The 23,121-nt window shown below is 35.8% G+C and overlaps 1 protein-coding gene across 1 annotated transcript; it reads left to right on the forward strand.

Moving 5' to 3' along the window:
• The first annotated feature begins 6,228 nt into the window (after nucleotides 1-6,228).
• Nucleotides 6,229-17,045, forward strand: LOC108984831 (ubiquinone biosynthesis O-methyltransferase, mitochondrial). Its single transcript, XM_018956899.2, has 9 exons — nucleotides 6,229-6,752; nucleotides 6,834-6,923; nucleotides 9,847-9,925; nucleotides 10,834-10,911; nucleotides 11,990-12,038; nucleotides 12,245-12,294; nucleotides 14,997-15,146; nucleotides 16,446-16,526; nucleotides 16,623-17,045. The coding sequence occupies exons 1-9, from the start codon at nucleotides 6,484-6,486 to the stop codon at nucleotides 16,728-16,730; spliced, it is 954 nt and encodes a 317-aa protein (XP_018812444.1). The 5' UTR covers nucleotides 6,229-6,483; the 3' UTR covers nucleotides 16,731-17,045.
• The last annotated feature ends 6,076 nt before the right edge of the window (nucleotides 17,046-23,121 follow it).

The following is a 23,121-nucleotide window of genomic DNA, read 5'->3' on the forward strand; positions in this document are numbered from 1 at the left end:
GAAAATCAATTATGGGACCTAGTCCATAGTTTACCATTATTATGCGATGCAATGGAGATCTTCATGAATGGTCCTCAAGAAGAATCCGTGAAATTTTTAATAAGGACCTTCAAGGATAGGCCCCTGGGAAGTTTGTTTGTAAGAACGTTTGCATAATAATTTAGGGTACTAACGATTGCATGTGACTGTTTATTGTTAGCAAAGTTCAAATATTTCCGCATTTGATGATCATTTTTTGTTTTTGGTGGCATCAATGGATTTAGCATTGTGCTACGATTTTCTGTTGGTGTTTAATGTTTACGTTTCGATGTAGATGTAAGAGTTTGTTTGAAGTAACTTGTGCTTAAGTAGTCAGAGAGCCTGTCGATCCCCTGGATCCATCTTAGGCGGATGTTAAGCCCATCAACTGGTTTCCGAAGGAAAACTGCACGAGGCAGTTGTAGAGCTCAGAGGCTCGTTCCCGAAGGTAACCCACTAGTGGCAGTTGTGACAAGTGGAGACACTCGACTTGTGTTTTGGCTGGAGGATGCCTCGACTGTGCTAATGGTGCGAGTGGAGTCACTCTGCTTTAAGTGTAGTGGGAGGATGTCTCAACTATGTAAAATGGGGAGAATTATGAACTCGGCTTAAGTGTAGTGGGACGATATCTCGACCGCGTAAAGTGGGCAAGTTGAGTCACTCGGCTTTAAGTGTAGTAGGAGGATGCCTCAATCCTGTAAAGAGGGCAAGTGTAGGGACTCAGCTTAGATGTTAGTAGGAGGATGCCTCGACTACATAAAATGGGGCAATACGACTGCGTAAAATGGGTCAGTGGAGTCACTCGACTTTAAGTGTAGCGGAAGGATGCCTCTACTGTGTAAAGTGGGCGAGTGTAGGAACTCAGCTTAGATGTTAACGGGAGGATGCCTCGACTATGTAAAATGGGGCGAGTGTAGGAACTCGGCCTTAAGTGTAGCGGGAGGATACCTCGACCACATAAAATGGGCGAGTGGAGTCATTCGGCTTTATGTGTAGCGGGAGGATCTCTTGACCGCGTAAAGTGGGCAAGTGTAGGAACTCAACTTAAATGTTAGCGGAAGGATGCCTCAACCGCGTAAAATGGGGCCAGTGCAGGAACTTGGCTTAAGTATAGTGGGAGGACGCGTAAAGTGGGCAAGTGTAGGAACTCGGCTTAGATGTTAGCAGGAGGATCCCTCGACCGCGTAAGATGGGCGAGTGTAGGAACTCAGCTGAAGTGTAATGGGAGGATGCCTGGATAGTTTAAAATGGGCGAGTGTAGGAAGTCGGATTAAATGTTAGCAGGAGGATGCCTTGACCTCATAAAATGGGGCGAGTGTAGGAACTCGTCTTAAGTGTAGTGGGAGGATACCTCAACCGCATAAAATGGGGCAAGTGTAGGAACTCGACTTATGGGTGCGAGTAAGGAGCAGTGACTTTGGCAAGAGATAGACTCGACTATGTTGATGTTGGAGTTGAGCTCGACCGCTTTACTGTGGTGGGAGACAAAGCGCCATTGTAATAAAAAACTGAACAGGTTAGATTAGATAATCTAAATCACAAATTTGAGATTTGCAAACTTGAAGCATCTCACTAAACTGTGGTGAAAGCTGGAGACACACAAGCAAGGCCCGCAAGTAGCCATGCTTTGGCAATGATGAAGACCCAAGACCCGAGATGCCCGCGATACTGAACGGTATTTTCTGATGATAACAAATTCAAATGCCCGAGTAGTGCCCGAGAGGGGCTTTGTAGGCGGTGTTCCGTGCCGCCTGGGTGATTTCCAACAAAGTATATTCCCAGGTCGTGTGAACATTGGGATTCTCGTGGAATGTCGAGGAGTTTTATGGGGAACCTCTAAAAATTAAATTTGTTAATAAAAGTTAAATTCAAATAGCAAGTTTGAGAGAGGCAACCCAGAGCCATTTAGCAGTTGCTTTTAACCTCTAGTTGACTGAGATTGTTTGAGGGTTTTTTTTTTAATCGGGACTCTTGGTTGATAGGCAATCAAGGTGCACTGTTCATCAACTCTTCTATCTTCATGTTCCCAATCATTTTCTCTAGATCGGATTATTTGATTTATAGACATTCTATACAAACGCATTGCTCATGGTAGAGTTGAGTGTGGGGTTTCAAGTCGTATGCTTCTCAGTGGTTTTGTCTTTGCTGGTTGTGACTTAAAGCAGAGTTTGTTTCCTTTCTCTTTGGTATGACCTAGCGTTGCTGCTACGGAGGAGGAGAGCGGTGTTGGAACCAACTGGTTTGCTCATGAATCGTTTCTCGTGGTGTGTTCCGTGGCTACGGTGCTGGAGTAGCTGCGAAGAGCATGGGCTACATGTGCATGGGAAGTGCTGCACGTGGGTGAATTTCATGGCAAGAAGGGACTTGCAATGGTGGAGAGGTTATGCTCAGAGGCAGTGGTGGAACCACAAATGCTTGCCACTGAGACCTTGATTTGGTTGCACCTTGGAGACGTTGGTCTGATTGCATGGTGGAGACATTGGTCTGATTGCTTGATGGAGAGGCGTTGGTCTCGCATGGTAGAGACTGTTGAGTTGTTAGCGAAGTGGTGCACGTTGGTCGCCATAATTTGGTGCGGCATTGCTGTAGCTCCTTTTGGTCATCGGTGAGCTCCGCACCTGCTTATTAGCACTTGTTGGGTGTGATGGTTTTTATCTTGCCAGGGCTGGAGGATGTCACAATGGTTGCAAAAAAGTTCGGCAAACTAAGAGTTGTGCTTACCAACTCCCTTGCAACGCGACAAGCAACACGACAAGCAACGCGACAAGGACGTACAAGCTGGCAAATTGTCTGTTTGCTGGCCTTCAACATGCTCTAGACTTACCGTTGGTGACAGAAACCGTCGCCGATGGTTTTTGGTGTCCCCGTCTGTGTGACACTACCGCTGATGGCTCTAGGTAGTAGAAGCTCATAGCGAGCAACAATGTCGATCTCCTGTAATGAGCGTCAGTGATGGTGACGAGGGGTGACAATGAGTAAAGCCTCCCTGGTCAGGGACCTTCTTGCTGGCAATAGAAAGCTCCGAAACCTAAGGAGGTTGGTGGCTGGTGGTGGTCCTACCAGCGCACAAACACCTGGTTTTTGTTGATCCTCGGTAGCATGCGTCCTCTGCCCACACCATGCTGGGTGGTTGGCATCAAACTCTGCCGGCGTTATGGGGGGGTGGTGGCTATAGGTCCTACGTTGTGGGTGCCTTATGTGCGATGTGCATGGCACCTGCGTAGTGCAGCGATTTGCTTCTTGTGTTATTTTTTTTTTTACCATTCATTGTAGTGTTAAGAGAGTAAATAATAGGAAATAGCAAAGTTGATGAGATCTTATTGTTTCTCAAAGACAATCTAGTGAGTCGGAGAATATCCTTCTCCCAATTCCAGTGTAGAAGATTAGTCCATCCCAGAGACGGCGTCAAATGTTAATGCCTAAATTCAACAGGCTGGAATGGAGGAAATAATTATTTTCGTTCCATGATGATGATTCAAGTGTCGGTACGGTGCTCTTCACGTTCATTCATAAAATAAATAAACAAATAAAAATAATTAAATAGAGACACAGAGATTTACATGGTTTGATATAAAAGCTTATGTTTACGGATTTTTTGGAGGTAAAATCCACTATAATAGACAATTTTACAATCTTTCATGACCTCACAAATCTCTCAATACAATGGAGAAATTAGGGTTTTGAGAGGTTGAAGACAATACCTCCCTTGAGAGAGATCTGGTGGAGTCACTGTGCGTGGTGGAGTATATGCGTAGAGAAATTGTAGAGAGCCCCCTTCATTTGTAGAGATCGCCTCTTTTATAGAGGTCTATTTTCTTTCTTGGAGTGATTGAATTTAACTTGCTTTGTGAAACCCTTTCCATTTAGGAGTCTGAGTTAACTTATTTTAGTTTATCTCTTCCTTGCCTTATCTCTTCACTGTCTTATCTCTTAGCTTTATCTCTTCCTTTATTATTAATGATGGGTTTTCAATAGGTTGGACCTAGTCAATTTTATCCCTAACAATTCTATAAACTACATTCACTTTCATTTTACTGTAATAAGGTGATATTGTCTATCAACATTTGAATTTCTTTAGAAAAATTAAGAAAGATTGAAAGGTGATAGAAGTGTTATATTGTACATAGTGAGATGAAAGTAAGAACTAATATAGTGCCACATTGGTTCTGATACTATTTTGTCACAAACTATGGGTGCGATAGGCAAATTTTCAATTTTCTCTTAAAGGACTTTACATATAGTGCAGCGCTGCACTACCTTTCCAATTCATCCATCCAACAAAATTTGAATGTAAATGAAATCAATTGCTTCTATTCCAAATGGCGCGAGCAGTCATTAGTCAGTACTAAACTAATAAACTAAGTAAATGCCAATTGTGTTTGGACCAAAGAGTATCTACTATCCCATAAGTGGTAGAGACTCAGGGGAGGATAAGAAGCAATCTTCAGACATGGCACAGAATGGTGGACATGCAACACTAGATGCTGGATTTGCCCTGTCGGACTCCAACGCTTTTGGCCAATCTTTTAAGTTTCAATACTTTTCTTCCTCCTGTCTCAGGGTTACTCAAGACTCCAACTATTCATGCATCATTTATGACACGTGATAACTAACCTCGTTACAGGATTCAAATTTATTTTTTTGTTTTCTAACCAGTATTATGAAATGGGTGTCAGGGATTATGAAGGAAGCATAAGGCAAAAGACAGTGGAGGAATGCTACCGGTTGAACCATGTTAACCAAACATATGATTTTGCAAGCACAATTTCTCCAAGTTGATGTTTAAAACAATAAACTAATTGGACAAGTTGACGCATGGATTCAAGTAATTGATTTTTGAAACCTGGAAATCAAATTGTAGGTAAAGAGAATGAGGGAAAACTATGGAAAATTGGGAAAAAAAATTGGATACCGGGTGTACTCGGGTTCCGACCCAGATTTGTTCCGGACTAGAACTTGGAATCGAAATCCGGTTTCCTGGGTTCCAGACTGGGCCAGGGAAAAACCCGGCCCGGATGAACAGTTCTAATGAATACGTGTTGCATTTGCCTATAAAATCATAAAATGCATGTCCATCATCATTTCATAAAGAAAGAATTTAGTTTACATCATCCAAAGTACTAAAGTTTGTGAACTGCTGAGTGAAATAACCAAAAATTTTAGGAGGGGTCATATATTTGGTTTGTGATGTTTCATTTTTTGGCAGGTTTTTAGAAGGCTTTTCTCAACAAAAATAATTGTAATTGTCAATGCATATTATGCAGCCCTATCACTTGAGCTTGTGTATACTGGTATTAGATTCCTAAGCATTTTTTTTTCCCCTTCTTGTATATACTCTAAAATCTATTTTCTAGATAATCTCTTTGCTGTGTTGTTTCATTATAATTTTTGCACTTCATGGCCTGAGGCGGGTTTGGAGAGAAGTATCAAATCATTAAGAAAAATGATATATAGAAACTCTAAATGTATTAAGTTTTACACAAATCATTTATAAAAAATAATGGACCTACTGTGAAAGAGTGTAAAAAACTCACTTTTTTTTTTCTTTAAAAAAAAAAAAACTCACTTCTTTTATAGAGCCTATATTTTTACAAAAAGTTCATACAAAATTTGTACATTTAAAACTTCAAAAATTATATGTGCAATGATTTTTATGTATTTTTTGTGCATTCCACTAATACGATTTGCAGTATTACCTTTTTTAATATAAAATAAATGTTTTGATCAATTTCATTAATAGTGTAAAAAAAATACACGAGACATGATACAACTCATAAAACTTATACTTACTACTCAATGACTAATTAATTAGAAAAATTTTAAACATAAATCTCACACTCTTGCATACCACTTAAAAATATGAGAATAAAATAATAAAATCACATATTTTTAAATAATACGTAGGAGTGTGAAACTTTTGTGTAACACAACTCAATTAATTATTTGTTGTAGAAGCCAATAATTTTTGTCGTGACTTAGCCCGCCAACTGTCGAGCCTCTCATTAAAAGTCATAAATATTTAGAGTAGTGCTATACAAAAGATTCATACTCTGCACATTAATTAAAAAATATAATTTTTTTTTTATATTTTTAAATGATGTATAAGAATGTGAAATTTATATTTAAAATATAAAAATATAAAAATAAAATTATATATTTTTAAATATTGTACAGAATGAGTTTTATGTCTAAAATCTTTCAAATATTCAAGGAGCGTTGACGTGTTGCCGATGTGAGTGGTATGGTACCGCTGCACTGCCCGGCCAACATCGTGTATCCTTGGACCACCAGAAGCCAAGCGCCACCTTAAGCCGTACAGATCAAGCAGCCCAGGAGCAACTCACGCCAATTCGGTTTCTCTCTCTCATCATTTTCGTTTCAGCTACCCCTTTCTCCAAGACATTTTGACCGTCTCTCTTGTAGTTGTTCTCCTCCTGTCTCCTCCCTCATTTACTCCTCTCAAACATGGCTTCCAAGCTCCTAAATCACTGCCATCTCCGAGCCCTATGTTCTACACACGTTTTTTCTCCTCGCTTTCCCCATCCTACCCGAGCCACGCTGACCCTACTCCACTTTAGGCCCTTCTCGGATGCCCCCTCTTCCCCACCCCCAGAGAAGCCGCAGTCCTACAATAACACCCGAAACGACATCGGGATGGAGAAAGGTCCGACACAGACTCCGTCGTCTTTGAAAGAGCTCGAACTCGTAAAATTCGCCTCCATTGCCGAAACCTGGTCAGCTTTATCTTTCTTTGGTTCTTTATTTATTTCCTTAGTTTGTTTGATTGGTAAACGAAAAGGTTTTGTTTTGAATAGGTGGGATTCTGAAGGCCCGTTTAAACCATTGCATGTGATGAATCCTACAAGACTTGCATTTATACGCTCCACTCTTTGTCGACATTTCAGGTAGATCTTGCCCGCTTTATTCACTCTTTGTTAATTTGCATTTTTAACCATTTAGCCCTACGGATGATTGTATTGTGTTAGGGGATTCCCTGTCATTGCCACAAGTTTCTGTTAAAGGCCTAAACATTCAACAGCTCTAGGACTGTGTAAGGGCTCGTGTCCTAGGTTTGAATGATCACCTCAACCCATCTCAAATTAACCATTGATAAAAACTACTTTTTTTTCAACTTTTCATAAAAGTTAAATCTATCTCAATCTACTTCATACATTCAAACACATATCTCAATCTATTTATATTTAAATACATCTCAACGAGACCCACAAAACACTACTATTCACAAATCAACTCAGATCATCTGAGATTACTTCAGTATCCAAACACAGCCTAAATGACTATATAAGGACTCGTTTGGACATTATCTCACTTCTCAAACATGGCTTTAGAATAACTCGGAATATCCTGTGAATAGTAGTAAAATAGTTTGAGTTAAGCTGTTTAATTGGATTTTGGAAAATGAAGAAAAAATTGAATAAAAATATTATAAATTTAAAAAAAAAATTGTTTGAATATAATTTTTTGATATTATTTTTGGTTTGAAATTTGAAAATTTTGTATTGTTTTTTGTGTTTTGATTGAAATTTTGGAAAAATTGTATTGGGTTTTGTGTTTGGATAATGATTATTAATGATTAAATGAAAAAGTTGAAAATTTGAACTTGAAAATGTTTGTGTTTGAGTAATGTTTGTGAATGAAATACTTGAGAATATTTGAGGCTACCCAAATACCTTATTACACAAACAAGGCCTAACTATTGGAATTATGACAGTCCACCACGCTTTCGAATCCAACGTTCACGGCAGCCCACTCTATCAATGTTGACCCGATGGTAGCCCTTTCTATTTTGACGGCTCCATCACCTATCAATATCCAATGACTTAACAATAAGGGGATGCTTAAGGAATGAGATGAGATGAGAAATTTGTGAATTGTAGTGAAATAGTTTGAATTATGATATTTTATTGGGTTTTGAGAAATGAGAGAAAAAAAGTTGAATACAAATATTTTAAAGTTAAAATATTGTTAGAATATAATTTTTTAGTATTTTATTTGTTTTGAAATTTAAAAAAGTTGAATTATTTTTTGTGTTTTGTTTGGAAGTTTGTGAAAATTGTAATGATTAGATGAAAAAGTTGTATATTTAAAATTCAAAAGTATTTGTGTTTGAGGGATGTTTGAGAATGAGATGAGATGAGATGAGATGAAACCTCTTCCAAACAACCCCTAAGTCCGGACATAGTACCAATACATCTTAATCTAGTCTGAAGGTTGCTTTGTCACTCGAACTTGTGACATGGTCTTTGCTCTGATACTAGGGGGATGCGTGGGTATTAATGTGATGAGATGAAAATTTTGTGAATAGTAATGAAATGATTTGTGAATAACAGTCAAAATTATTTGAGTTAAGATGTTTTATATGGTTTTGGAAAAGGAGGGAGAAAATGGTGAATAAAAATATTATAAAGTTAAAATATTATTACAATATAATTTTTTAACTTTATTTTTGTTTTGAAATTTGAAAAATGTATATTGTTTTTTATGTTTTGTTTGAAATTTTAAGAAAGTTGTAATAATTAGGTAATAATTAGATGCAAAAAGTTGAAGATTTGAAATTTAAAAGTGTTTGTATTTGACTGATAATTAGTAAGGAAAATTTGAAAACTTTTGAGATGAGATGAGATCATCTCAGTTCCCAAACAAGCCCTAATTATTAAAAGCCTAGTCATTGATCCAAAAACCCTAAGGCTGATAAAAATTGATTTAGCTAAACTTTTAACCCTTGGATGGTAACAATTTTTTGTGGAAAATGGCGAGTTTATTACTCATTCTGTGCATTAGTTACCCCTAATATCTATTCTCATATATATATATATATATATATATATATATTTTGATAGGTAAATCTATTCTCATATTTAGCCATGCTTAATGGCTGGCTAGGTACTTCAAGTACTTGTCTCCAAGTATTAGTTATACAAACACTTATATACCTATGGATGAGTTACGGGGTTAGGTTTTTCCGGCTACATCTGAGATTATTTTGTTATCAAATTTAAAGATAATTTTAGTTGTTGAAGAGAATGATGAAAATCTCTGTTCCGTGCTAACGCAGCACTGTCGTAGAGGTGCTATGAGCAGCACTTTTTCACACGAGATTTCTGACTCTACCTTTACCTATTGTTTGGAACTTATCAAAAAAACAAACACTTATATACCTATAAAAAAAAGCTATACAACACTTATTAAGTTTCATTTTAACTTTGGAAATGTAATTGGATTACCCTATGAATTGTTGTTTAATTGGTAGCTTAACATGGGAGTTAATTTATGCTGTGTTCAATTTCAAGAAAAAAAAAGAAAAGAAAAGGAAAAAGGGTGGCTGTTTCGAGGTTAATTGGTAGCTTAACATAGGAGTTAATTTATGCTGTGTTCAATTTCAAGAAAAAAAGAAAAGAAAAGAAAAAGGGTGGCTGTTTTGAGGGAGTGGGGGCTCCTAACATTCTTTTCTGCTCAAATGATCATTTCCTTAATCTCAAAAGAAACTGCTTACAAGAGCCTTGCACCTTAAAAATTGGGCTGGTGATTAGCTAGAGAGAGTTCGTATTGAAGTTTCACTGCTGTATATCTTGTTTTTTGGGGTCTGTATTTGGAACTAGGACTTTTAACATGCATTCTATGAATTTTTTATTTGGATCTATGCTGTTCTATGCATCTACTATTTTTTGTCATGAAGTGCCCCCCCCCCCCCCTCCAAAAAAAAAAAAAAAAGAGTGACAGCTCCAAACCAGAGCAATATACCTATAAAGACATTATTATACCTGCCTTGCACAATCGATAGATTCTGATTAGTTCTTCTTGTATCAGGAAGGATCCTAACAGTTCTAGGCCTTTTGAAGGACTAAAAATAGTTGATGTTGGTTGTGGAGGTGGCATTCTCTCAGAGGTGCATTTTCTTTAATGTTATAACAATATTTTAAGTTTTGAGAGGTCTATTTTGCTCATGCATCCTTGATAGCTACTCGTACCTCTTAGGAGTTATTGGTAAGGAGACTTACTTCGATTATACAACCATTTGTCAATGCCCTAATATTTCTTGCATATTGCTTTTTCACCCACGCACGTGCGTGTTTACATCTCTATTTCCATATTTATTTACTAAACAACTGATGGTGGACTTAGTAACCAAATAATATGTTTGCAATTCACCCACCCACTGTTGACTTTGATTTTACTAGGTTGGTTCTGATACTATTTTGTCACAAACTATGGTGCATTAGGCAGATTTGCAATTTTCTCTAAAAGGACTTTACATATAGTACAGTGCTGCCTTTACAATTCATCCACCCAACTGAAGTTGAATGAAGATGAAATCAATTGCTTCTTAAAGTAAATGCCAATTGTCTTCAGACCAAATAGTATGTACTATGCCGTAAGTGGTAGAGACTCAGTGCAGGGTTTTGATGCTGTGTCAATGCATTTGCCTATAAAATCTAGGCAAATGCAGATTTTATAGGTGAAAATAAAATCTATATCCATCATCATTTCATAAAGAAAGAATTTAGTTTACACATTATCCAAAGTACTAAGTTGGTGAACTGCGGAGTGAAATTGCCCAAGATTTTAGGAGCGGTCATATATTTGGTTTGTGATGTTTCATTTTCTTTTGCTATGTGGCTATCTCTTAGAAGGTATTTTGCAAGAAAATAATTGTACTTGTCAATGCATAATATGCTGCCTTATCACTTAAGCTTGTGTATACTGGTATTAGATTCCTATGCTATTTTTTTCCCTTCTTTTTAAATAAAAAGGTGATCTTTGCTTTGTATATACTCTTTTCTTTTGTTTGTTCAGCCGTTGGCTAGAATGGGAGCTGCCGTTACGGGAGTTGATGCTGTGGAGAAAAATATCAAGATTGCACGTCTACATGCTGTATGGCCATTCTCTACTTCAAAATGTGACATGTTAATGTTGATTGATGGAAATGGAATTGAGAAGTCACAAACCACTGGATGCCATTGTTTTCTCTCAGGGAGAGCGCTCTATGATTTCCTGTTGTTAGGACTTTGTTAGATTTCTTTTGGATTTTCTTTTTCCTTTAAATCTTCCATCAACGGTCAAATGTTGGTGGATTTTTGTGCTAATCAGTGGTGATGGATTTGGAACGTATCAAATCACTGGTGCCTTGGCACTATTCCATATTTGCTCCATAAGAGAGGAGTAAGAAGTTGTGCGCTTATCGCAGTCTAAATTTGTTGCTGTAGATGCTAGTTGATAGGTGCACTTTCTTATCCAAAAAGAAAGAAAGTTAATGGTAAAAGATTATTAAAAAGGAAAGGTGCTACTTAGCCTATTACTGTTCTATAGGCAGAGTGAAGATGCTTTGGCTAATAGATAAAAGAGCATCTGTGTGTTGTAGCCTCCATTCTACTGTTAGGGTTTATGTAATCAGCATGCACAGTTGTGATATATTGAAGGGAGGCTAACTTTTGAAAATTGCATTCCAGAGTAGCAAGCTAGTATATCTTTGTTAGTGGATAAGTTACCAGAGGGTTACTCTATAATTTTTCTTTTCTAGATAATCACTGTGCTGTGTTGTTTCTTGATCATAATATGCACAATAATGAAATCCCTTGATAATGTAAGCATAGTTATAATTTTAGCACTTCATGACCTGAAGCTTGTTAAGAGACGAGTATCAAATCACTAATACTCCTAAATAATTCTTCAATCACTGATACTGCTATTTAATTAAGAAAAGTGGACTAATAAAAAACATAATTAGTCCAGTATTTTCCTAATATATTCTTCAATTGCAAAGCGCTAGCTGCAATAATTCCCAAGTTTTGTGTTTGATTATTAAGTTTATTGGAGTACTTACCAGCTTGAATAATGAGTTGTTTCCGAGATCTTAATTTCAGTTTTATTGGTTAAGGATTATACGATTTTTTGCTTGTATAGATTGTTTTAGACTTGAGTGGAAAATTTTTAACATGGCCTGTCCACACAGGATTTGGATCCTGTGACTTCAACTATCGAATACTGTTGCACAACAGCTGGTACATGCCAAATCATTACTATTGTGCATTCATAACACACTGTCTCTCTATTTATATGATGTTCCATCTCTTACGATTGATGACATCCATTTGCATGTGGAGTTAAGTGGCCCATATGCGCATAGGACTAAGAAACATTTTTTTTTTCTTGGCGACTAGGAAACATAATTGACATTGTTTCCTTGTGTCTTTGATATCATGGACAGAAAGGCTGGTAGAGGAAGAAAGAAAGTTTGATGCTGTGATTTCTCTAGAAGTATGTTCTCTCTCTCTCTCTCTCTCTCTCTCTCATGTACATATGCATATTTCCTTTTGGTTTTGAATTATTTTTTCTTTCTTATTTCTTAATAACCTTTTATTTTATTAGTGATATTCATACAATTATTTTACAATATATTTTACAACCAACCAGTGTAATAGTGTGACTTCATAAATATACTAATTTTTTTTTATTTAAATTTAAAATTTTACAGGACCGCCATCCGTTAAAAACTGAATTGTAAAAATGGTTGTATGATAAATTGTATGTGTATTATTACTCTTATTCTTAGCACTTTAATGGTGTCCCAAAAAATTCAATTGAACAACTTATTCCAACCCAAAATTACGGACCCCCCCCCCCCTAATAATCCTTGCTTCGTTCTTGGTGCCACATGTCATAGGTGATGTGCTTTGAACTCGATATAATAGTCCTAGTTGGCTTTCTAGATAATTTGGTATTTGATTGCTTATGTTAGCATAGAAGCCAATACCTGCAATTCTTTTGCTTTTTGGTCATGGTCTTTTTGGTATATTTTGATTTAATTTAACCATGTACTTTAATTTGATTATGGCTATCAAATAAAGTTTTTTGATGAGTGCCTATCAGGTATCATATTTGTGTAATTAGGAAATGATATTGATGGAAGCTTATTCCTTTTTCTTGGACAATGAAATCGAGAAGATTGCATTAAATGTTTTATTTTCTCTTGATAGTTTAGGTCGCTACTTAAAATGTTATGTTGAGCTAAATCTTCGCCGCCACATAGGTGGCCAAATTGCCATTTTTTAAGTTTGATATTTTAAAATGAAAGTTTGTTTTTATTATAGAAATTTTATTATATAATGAAATTATTTGTTATTATGGTTCTAAAAAAACTAATTTAACTATGTAAGAAAAACTTAAACTTGGCATGTGGTAGATTGTGAGGTTGCCACGTGTTTTTGCTTAACGTTGATGGACGACAAAATTAATAGAGGGTCCTCTTTCTAATTAACTCATCCTATGTGGGATTACTTCTCAAAGCAAAAATTACAATATCTTAAACCTAAGTACCCTATAGCACAAGTGTGTTTGACTAAAATCTCCTAAATTTTATTTAATTAATTGATTGCTTGATGTTCATATTGCATAATACTCTTAATAAATAGAGTTAATAGGCTAAATATATTATCATCTTGCTTTTTAAACCTTTTGTTATTGCATTTTTTGGATTTTTTGTTATTATACATTAATTTAAAAATATGTGCTTCACTTCAATCAAGTGTGGGCTTGTGCTTCTGTGCCTAGGCTCTAAATGGCATTTGCGAGTGCGCCAAGCGCTTTCACAAACACTGGTCATTATGCGCACAGATTCTTGATCCTTTCTATTAATTTATCTTGGAGTCTGTTGGATTTAAAATTAAAACATCATTTACAATTAAGTCATTTTTACTTTGCATTTTTACATATTTTGGGGCATTTAAATGATACTCAGCTTTTACAGAACTTTTTTCTGGAAACTGTGAAGAACTGAGTACTGATTATGTGCTAACCAACTCAAATAAATGAGAAAGTTGAACAAGTAAAGTTTTGGTTACCAAGTGTGTAAGGAGATGCCTTCTGTAGGACCAATAAGCCTCCTCAAATCTAGAGATTGATGTGAGTATTTAATTTTGAATGTTTGAAACGGAAGATGTTCAACTTTATGTTTGGATTTTTCATCATGTATGTATAACAACCACAACAGCTTGCCTCAATGGTGGGTAGGTCGGAAATAGTTTCTGTAATGTAAACATTACATTGTGCTCTACTATGCATCAGTTCATCTGCATCATTTTTATTTTATTATATGAGAGTGCTAGGACAACAACCAATGACACAGGACGAATGCAAAGTAGAACACCTAGTTAAGGCAATGCATCAAATTATACACTAATATCATTTAAATGTAGCGTGAGGACAATGTACACATTTTTTTACCATATAAACTTAATGTTGTCAATCTTAGTTTGATGGCCAAATTGGGTTGGTTAGGGATTGTGGCCATGTTTGGGAAGTGAGATGAGTTGAGAACATCTCATCTCATCTCATCCCATCCCATCTCAAAACTTCTCATAATTTCCTTCCCAAACATCACTTAAACACAAAACACTTTTCAATTTCAAATTTTCAACTCGTTCATCTAATCATTACCTAATTATTACAACTTTTCCAAAGTTCCAAACAAAATACAACTTTTTCGAATTTCAAAACCAAAAATTATATTAAAACAATTTTTTAACTTATAATATTTTTATTCAACATTTTCCTTCTCATTTCCCAAAATCCAATAAAACATTTTAGCTCAAATCATTTCACTACTTTTCACAGAATTCTCATCTCATCTCATTACCCAAACACAAGTCCTTCCAAAGAGTGTTCCTTATCTTCAAAGTTCTAGTCATTCCTTTCACTCCAAATATACTGCAATAGGCATATGGGAACCATCTTCCCCGATACTAGCCCTTGATACGCAGAGCCTTTTAATCCTTGACCCTGAAGTATAATAAAATCCCAGTTACCTGGTTATTTATTTACCCAAGAAAAAAGGAGCATACTTATAGCTTAAGTACTAAAAGATAATACAGCGAAGCAAAAGGCTAGCCTAAAGATGCAATACTTGTTTTTCCTATTTCAGCCCATATTTAATTTGTTTGCAATTGGCGTTTTACTTTAAGGTAATTGAGCATGTAGCAGATCCTGCTGAATTCTGCAAGTCTCTGGCAGCGTTAACTATTCCTGATGGAGCTACTGTGATATCAACAATCAACCGTTCTATGAGAGCATATGCAACTGCAATTATTGGAGCAGAGTACATCCTCCATTGGGTATTATTTTTGTTCTCATTCTTAACCTTAACAAGCTTGTTGATTATTTGTTTCACACCTCTTGGGCAGCTGTAAATGACTTGTATTGGAACTTGGCCATGCTTTCATATTTACTTGCCTCCAATAGAGATCTACCTTGATCTCCAAATATATTTAAATCTATTTTACATGTGTAGGTTATCATTTGTTTCATTGCATCCAAGGATACATGCCATAGCAGTGAACTTTCTCTTCATACTTTGCAACAAGTTAATCTGGAAATTTTCCATATGAGCCATAGTGTAGATGATTGAATTAATTGCGTCCTTTCTTCAAAACTTGTTTGTATTCATGCAAAAAGAGTTATTGTCTATAAGGCTGCAGGTCATTTACTTTTCTGCTTGACTCAGTTGAAGTTAGAATTGATCCATAATGTTAGGAAACATTTAAGATTCCCATGGAAATGTAATTGTCTAATTTTTATAGCTAGAGCTCTTTAAGTGGAGTCTCTATGAGTTTGTAGGAAAAAATCATAAGGAATTCAAGTAGAATTTACTTTTACATCTCTCAAGCAGTTATCAGTATACCTCAAAGGGCAGTAGGCATTGCTTTATTCAATTTTGATTCAGCCAAGCTTGACCAGTCAAGATTCTAGCAAGTAGTTTGCCACTTCCAAGACTTTTGAATCTGTGGTTGTTTCTGACCAAAAACGAAGTAGAAAAGAAGATTGTATACCATGGTTCTTTCAAATTATAAATTTTTGTGCAGAAATATGTATGCACAAAGGAAGATCCTAAAATTGTAGGCTTCTGTTTCATTTTTTAACAGTTCCACTGGAACGTTTATATAATGAAATATTTGGTGCATTCAAATATAGGTTCAAGATGCAGCATGATAGAGACTTGAATAAAATATAAGATGCTAGTTTACCCAATGTTGTAGAAACATTCACATTTGATCTCGCTTTTCTCTTTTTACCATATATTTATGTCTGATCAATACGTAATCAGTGGAATCTGTGGATGAAAGAGCCTTATTCAAATGGGGGGAAATGGAAATGAGTAAGGAATGGAGTAAGGGACGGACTAACAAAGACTATTAAGTTCATTTAGAGCCTTCTTCTTCCTACATGACGCGATCAATTTGATCTTTTCGACTGAAAAGTTACCAATAGAATAGGTTTTAGAGTCACTCTTTCCAAATAGGTGGAGTAGCCCTTTATACCCAAAATAACTGCTTTAGTTATTCTTATTAAAACGCCTGAATATTGAAATTTCACTCCAATTCTCACTTAGATGTACCAAATTTGATGTTTTACAGCTTCCTAAAGGCACACATCAGTGGTCAAGTTTTCTAACTCCTGAAGAATTAGTCCTGATCCTTGAACGTGCCAATATCACTGTACGTAAACTATGTTATTTACCTTTTGAGATTTCGTGAATGTCTGCTACATGGATTAATGCAAAGCATGTTTGGTGTTTGGTTGGCTCTGTACAGGTCAAAGAGCTGGCCGGATTTGTGTACAACCCCTTCACAAGAAGATGGTCTCTATCTGACGATATTAGTGTGAATTTCATTTCTTTCGGTACAAAAAACGCCCAATAAATTAATTTCAATAGTTTGCTCTTTTTGTTTTATTTGGGGTATGGTTAGGGCTGAATAAAAATTCTGTCATTATGAGATCATCCGCTTGGCCAAGGTCGGTCTTTCTTTCATTCTTAATGACATCTCACATCTTATGAAAAACACTCACTTTATGAAAAACACCTCCACATCTTATGAAAAAAAAAAAAAAAATCTATAGGTGGGTTGTGAAAGTGAATAGTGGCTGATGCATAGAATTCCTCTTTAGAGAAATGACGATTTTATGGTTGATTTTTTGGAGATTTTTTTTATCCTGAATAAAATACTTTACACACCGATTGATATTCTCTAAAGGGTGCAGCTAGTTACCTCATGATTTTGCTCCCATAATTTTATTACTAGTGTAATTTTATTATTTTTCTTTTAATTATTTTTTATACATTATTAAATACATTTCTCCACTGTAAAACCTCTCTCTCTCTCTCTCTCTCTCTCTCTCTCTCTCTCATTTTCTTTCGTTTTTTTCCCTCTAAACAACCGTGCATCACACTACAAAGAAAAGTTCATTTCCGTTTCTCTCTCCTCAATTTGGATTTGTGTGAGATGCATATTGAAGATTTTAAATAGAATTTCTCTCTTTTAATAAAGACGACGAGATATCTGATCGGCATAACTAGCACAGGGCTTTTTATTTTTTTTGAAAAAAGAAAGGCTAGAAGGAGGAAAAATAAATGCCATACTAGAGAGGCTTGGTTCCAAAGATTTTTTAGTAAAATAAAATCAAAACATCTCAGAGAATGAAATATGAATTATAATGATACGATGTTAGAGTAGAGTGTTTGAAAAATCAAAATGGCAAGCTCTGAAAGTTTCAAACTTTGTCTTTATTTTATTATTTTTACTGAATACTGGCATTGTTTATAAATTTTATGAGTTTGGTTTTCATTTTCTAATCATTAGTTTTTTTATTATCTTTATCCTGAATAATGTAGTATGAAAGTATCCATAAGATCACTTTGTTAATCTTCGTAATAATAGTAATGTAATATTAATAGTGAGCCCGATAAAAATTAGCAACCCCCAATATATTCTATGGTGTGGTATTTATTTTGATTTTGATTTTGTTTGAATGATATGTAACTTTCATTAAAAAAATGTCCCCAATAAGTATTTGATGTTGCATTTACAAAAAACTATTTACTCAAGTCTTTGTTAATTGAAATTTGATTTGAGATGTTATATATAATTGTGTAAAAGTTTTGGTTAAAATACAATCAAAAGATTATTATGAATAGATGATTAATCGAAATCAATTTAAGACGGGGTAGGCTCACACATTGGGCGGGATAAGGCTAATATAAACACATATCATAACTAAGGCGAAACCACATATATCATAAGGCGATGAGTCACCCTTTGAAGAAAACACATTATAAGTATGGCGAGGAATCACATTTTGGGTAAAACACATAACATGAATCATCATACACATCACCAAGTATGGGAAATCACTCCACCCATTCTACACGATGAATCTCTCTACCCGGCCAATATGTGAAATACTTCCACCAAATGACATGAAGAATCACTCCACCCATTCAATATGGGAAATCTCTCTACTCAACCAATACGTGAAATGTTTCCACCAAACGACATGGAGAATCACTCCACCCATTCGACATGGGGAATCTCTCTATCCGGTCAACACAAGTACTTCTATCGAAACAATATGGGAATCGCACCACCTAATCAACATGGAGACTCTCTCTACCTGCATTATCATGTGGAAAAAGTGTGGAAACGCCCCACCCGATTAGCATGGGGAATCCCTCTACCAGAGTGGAACATGTGGTAACACAGTCAAGAATGGTACATGGAATCACTCAACCCAATTCCATGAGTATTGGGCACTTTCAAATCACATCACTTGAAATCGCATCATCAAAGTAGTCAATAACTATAATGAGAAATCATGCACTTTCATTAGAGAAAATGGGTGGGAAGTAGAAAATCAAATCATGAACATACTCACAAACATTTATCCTATATTAATAATGTAGGAGTGAATCTATCTGGATGGTAACTAAATACGCAAAATTATGTTGTAGTTGTTAATCTTCTTGTTGATGAAGACTCCTGATAGTTCCGACATTCGATTGATTAAAAGAATGATCTTGAATCTTGGTTGTCGACGTGTACACTGGACTAAATAATGGTAGATACTGAGTGGATTGATGGGATGAGACGTGCACATCCCAACAGCTTGTCTCGGAACTAGGCACGCGGTCTGCCTTCTTATGAAAATCAACCACGTGGCATTAGGCCTTACTTCTATGTTCAGATGTATGGCTTGCAGGTCCGTATTCCTCTTATCTCATGCATGCTCTTGTTGAGATGTCATCCTTGGAACATGGGTCTTGGCATGTCAGCTACTACCATTTGAGCTCTTCTGTGTTATCTTGAAGCGTTCTAGGCTCCGTATAGTATCGTCTATTACTCGACGCTCGCCTTATAAACATCAGCACGACCTTTGCTCGCCTGGTGTTGAGCGAACCTCCTTGGTCGCCTTGTTCTCTCCATGCTACTCGCACTGGCCTTGCTCGCCATAACGTTCTACTTGCCTTACGTCATTTTTGGCTGCACATCAATTGTCTGACTGCCTTCTTCCAGCTTGCGCTTACCCATGTGAGTGGATTTCTTCCCTCGATTAAGCGTTGTCCTCACATCCTTCCCCTCCTTAACAAAAAATTTCATCCTCAAAATTTGGAGACGACTTCCCTTTGTCTTAGAAATCCATGGGATACTTTTAAGAACCTTAATCATCCTCTTTGTTTTTATGGATAGGTTCGCTGGTTGATGTGGGGGTACGTTTGATTCTTAGTGCACCTCCAGATTTGATCCTTCTGTCACTGGATCAAGGGCTTCATCCCTTTATGTTAGTCGTCATCAGCTTCTGCTTTGAGCCAATCGTCCTACTTCGAGTGGTCTCATCGGTCGGGTGAACACAACACCGTCACCAAAGTCCAAGACTTCATTGTGATGTTTCACAATTAAAGCCCGTGATAATTGATGTTCCTCCTCAGCCCGTCATTGTTCCCCTAACAACTTTGATGCTTCATGCCTTTCCTTCATGAATCACCTAATCACCTCTTGCTATTTAGCCACTAATCCAATTATATATGCCACTTGGCCCACCATTTCCCGTATTGGGTAAGGCCCAATATACATTAGGCTCAATCTTCCTTTCTTCCCAAACCTCTTTACACCTTTCATGGGTGACACCTTAATATACACCAAATCGTCTTCCTCAAAGGTCAAGTCTCTTCTTCTTGCATTGACATAACTTTTATGTTGACTTTGTGTCATCGCCATCTTTTCTCATATAACCTTGACTTGATCCTTCATCTCTTGGACTAGCTCCAGCCCAATGAGCTTGCCCTCTCCAACTTCATCCCAACATAGAGGCGATCTACACTTTGTTTCGTATAGAGCTTTGTTCACTTAAAAAATATAATCTGCAAGTGCACAGAATCGTAACAAGTAGTAAAGTGTTTTAAAGAAAACGGTTATCGTACCCACAAGGAATAATTATACTATTCTGTATTGAAATTGACTAAATTAATTACTATTGGGAAAACCTAAATTTGAAGAATGGTTTATCTAAATTAAACTGAAAAAAATAACATTAAAATTAAGATTTTAAAAATAATGAGAATAGATCTAGAGCGTTTGACTTCACTTAGAAAATCTTACACAGTTTATTCTTCCTTATTATAGAATCTTAGTTATCCCAAATTGATGATAAAAATCCCTTAACTATTCAATATTTTCTTTCGAACAATACCCAAAATATCTCCAACTAATAACTCCATATCTCTATGTGAACTTAACTAATTGAAGACTCATTAAGTTCTTAGGATTTTTCTTGAAAATCACACTAGTCACGGTAAAGCATCTTTGTTTTCGCTCAACTAATGGTGTTTAATTCTAGAGCTTTAATCACAAATCACCTCTTGGTTTCATTGTGATTTAATAGATCGAATAATAGTTAGCTAGAAAATGGAAACCATCAAGAACAAGGAATAAACACTCAATCATGAAAATATTGAAAATAAAATAAATTGGAATAGAAACTATGTATTCAGTGGTTGGCTACATCAAAGCTCTAGAAAATAGAATTAGTTCATAATGAAATTACAAAAAAAAAAAAAAAGAATAAAACTGATGTTCTTTGTTGAAGTCGGTTGGTGAAGCATTCGGCTCTCGCCTTTGCCTTCCAGTTTCGCCTTCTCGAAAGAACACTTCAATAATAAAAATTGGAACTATAAACTCAGACTCAGACTCTAAAACATAAAAACTCTCAACTCTGATTCAGAACTCGAACCCCCTATTTATCCTACAAGCCGAGATTAAATAGATTCGAAATTCAAATCTGGAAACAAGATAACTGCAGCTACATCTAGCCTAAAAATCTGAAAAATAATTTATAAAGATAGATGTTAACATAAAAGAAAATTATCCAAAGAATAACAAGATTATCTAAAATGGAAGATTCGGTGATATGCGGCTTGAATTGCGGAGTCTGGGAGGATTTGGTCGCCACTAGATTGATTTGGGAACTCAGATTTGGTGGTCAGCAGCAAATTAATCTCGGTCGAGAAGAATTATCCCACCGAGTAGATACTGTGTGCGCTGAATATAATTGGCATAGAGGTCACAAATGAACGGGCGTGAAAGTCACAAATGAACGCACGACCCTCTCCTCACCTACCGAGAGGTAAGTCTTCTCGCCTTTGGGTGAGAAAGATCTCTTTGCTGCCCACGGGACAAGGCACCTCGCCCAAATCTCATCGGCTCTCTTCAAATCTCGTTGCCTATCATTGGTTTGGATCTGTAGTTTATTTTTTTGTACCAAAATGTTCTCTTTTTGCATTAAATCTTCTCATTCCTTCAAATTCATGAAAATAAATAAAAATGTGTAGAAATAAAATAAAATCAATAGTATTGAAAGGAAAATGACATTTTTTATAAATAAAAGAGTGATAAAAATCATATACAAATAATACTTATCAAATACCCCCAAAATTAAGCTTTGCTCACCCTCGAGCAAATAAGAAAAGAAAAGATAATTAAAACAAGTATTGGTTTTATTCACAAAATTTATTGCCTAACAAATTGTCTAAAGTCTATAATTCAAAGGAATCATTCAAGATCAATCAAGTCCAAAAGTTAATTCAAAACTCAATTCCACCGCATTATTCATCCCCACATTCATGCATACCCATCATTCTCACTTTATCATTAGCTCCCCAGATAGTTTTATACAGACAAGTAAATCAATAATGGATCTCTAAAAATTCCATAGGCTTGCTTTTCAAATCACTCCTCACGACTGTAGAAACTATCTCCAGGGATCAATAGGTCTTTATTAAACTTGTAATGTAAGACTAGGGTGAGAGTTACAAAGAAAATGTAGGATTCAAATAAAGTAAGATAACTTAAGTTTGAACACTAACAGAATAAATAGACCATTCTCACAAACATCTTTTCTCAATCATTGTAAATCTCTCAGCATACCTCTTTTTATTGTACTTTCAAGTATCTCTCTCTTTACCCCTCTATTTGGTAGGTTAGACATATTCTTCTTCTTCTTCTTCTTCTTTCTTTTTTTTTTTTTTTTTGTGTGTGCAAATATTCCATACTTTTTTGACTGCCTTTTTGGATGACTCTTGTCAGCCTTTTCTTGTTGGCCACACAGTAGACGAGTTGACTTTTCACACCCCCAAACTTATGATTTTGATAATATTGCTATAATTACTTTACTTGTAGACCTTCTACCTCTCCGGCTCTTGTGAGTCTGTTATTTTGTATAAACTTAGTTCTCTTGAAAGGTGAGGAAATCAGTGTTTAAGCTCAATTAGGATAGAAAATATAAGGTTTACGAGAAAGAAAAGTACAAGGCCAAAATATATTTCAATAAAGCTCAAAGGGGCAACTAGAGATAAAGAGAATAAACAGGTAAGCTTGAAAGGCTCAATCGATCAAAAGAATGCTTTATTCATTTCTCCAGTAATATTCTATCTAGGATTTCGCCTCGAGTGTAATCAAACAAGTTCTAGAATAAGTTGAGACCATATAAATTCACAAAATTCACTTAAAATTTCTCTAGGTACTCAAAACAATTAATGATCATAAGAAGCATTCATTGAACTTAGAAAATATCAAATTAAGTAAGATCAAGTAAAGAATTAACAACTAGACTTAAGCAATGAGAATTTTTCCTGAAAATTATAATCAATTTCAATCATATTCGCTTTTTATTCGTCAAACCATACTGTTTTTATCATTATCATTTATTATTATTATTATTATTGTTGTTGTTGTTGTTGTTGTTGTTGTTGTTGTTGTTGTT

This window comes from Juglans regia, chromosome 1 (assembly GCF_001411555.2).
Source record: "Juglans regia cultivar Chandler chromosome 1, Walnut 2.0, whole genome shotgun sequence".
Taxonomy (NCBI): domain Eukaryota; kingdom Viridiplantae; phylum Streptophyta; class Magnoliopsida; order Fagales; family Juglandaceae; genus Juglans; species Juglans regia.

Coding starts and splice junctions, on each gene's coding strand:
- LOC108984831 (XM_018956899.2), top strand. CDS start 6,484: ATGGCTTCCAAGCTCCTAAATCACTGCCATCTCCGAGCCCTATGTTCT. Junction 6,753..6,833: donor GCCTCCATTGCCGAAACCTG/GTCAGCTTTATC, acceptor TGTTTTGAATAG/GTGGGATTCTGAAGGCCCGT. Junction 6,924..9,846: donor ACTCTTTGTCGACATTTCAG/GTAGATCTTGCC, acceptor TTCTTGTATCAG/GAAGGATCCTAACAGTTCTA.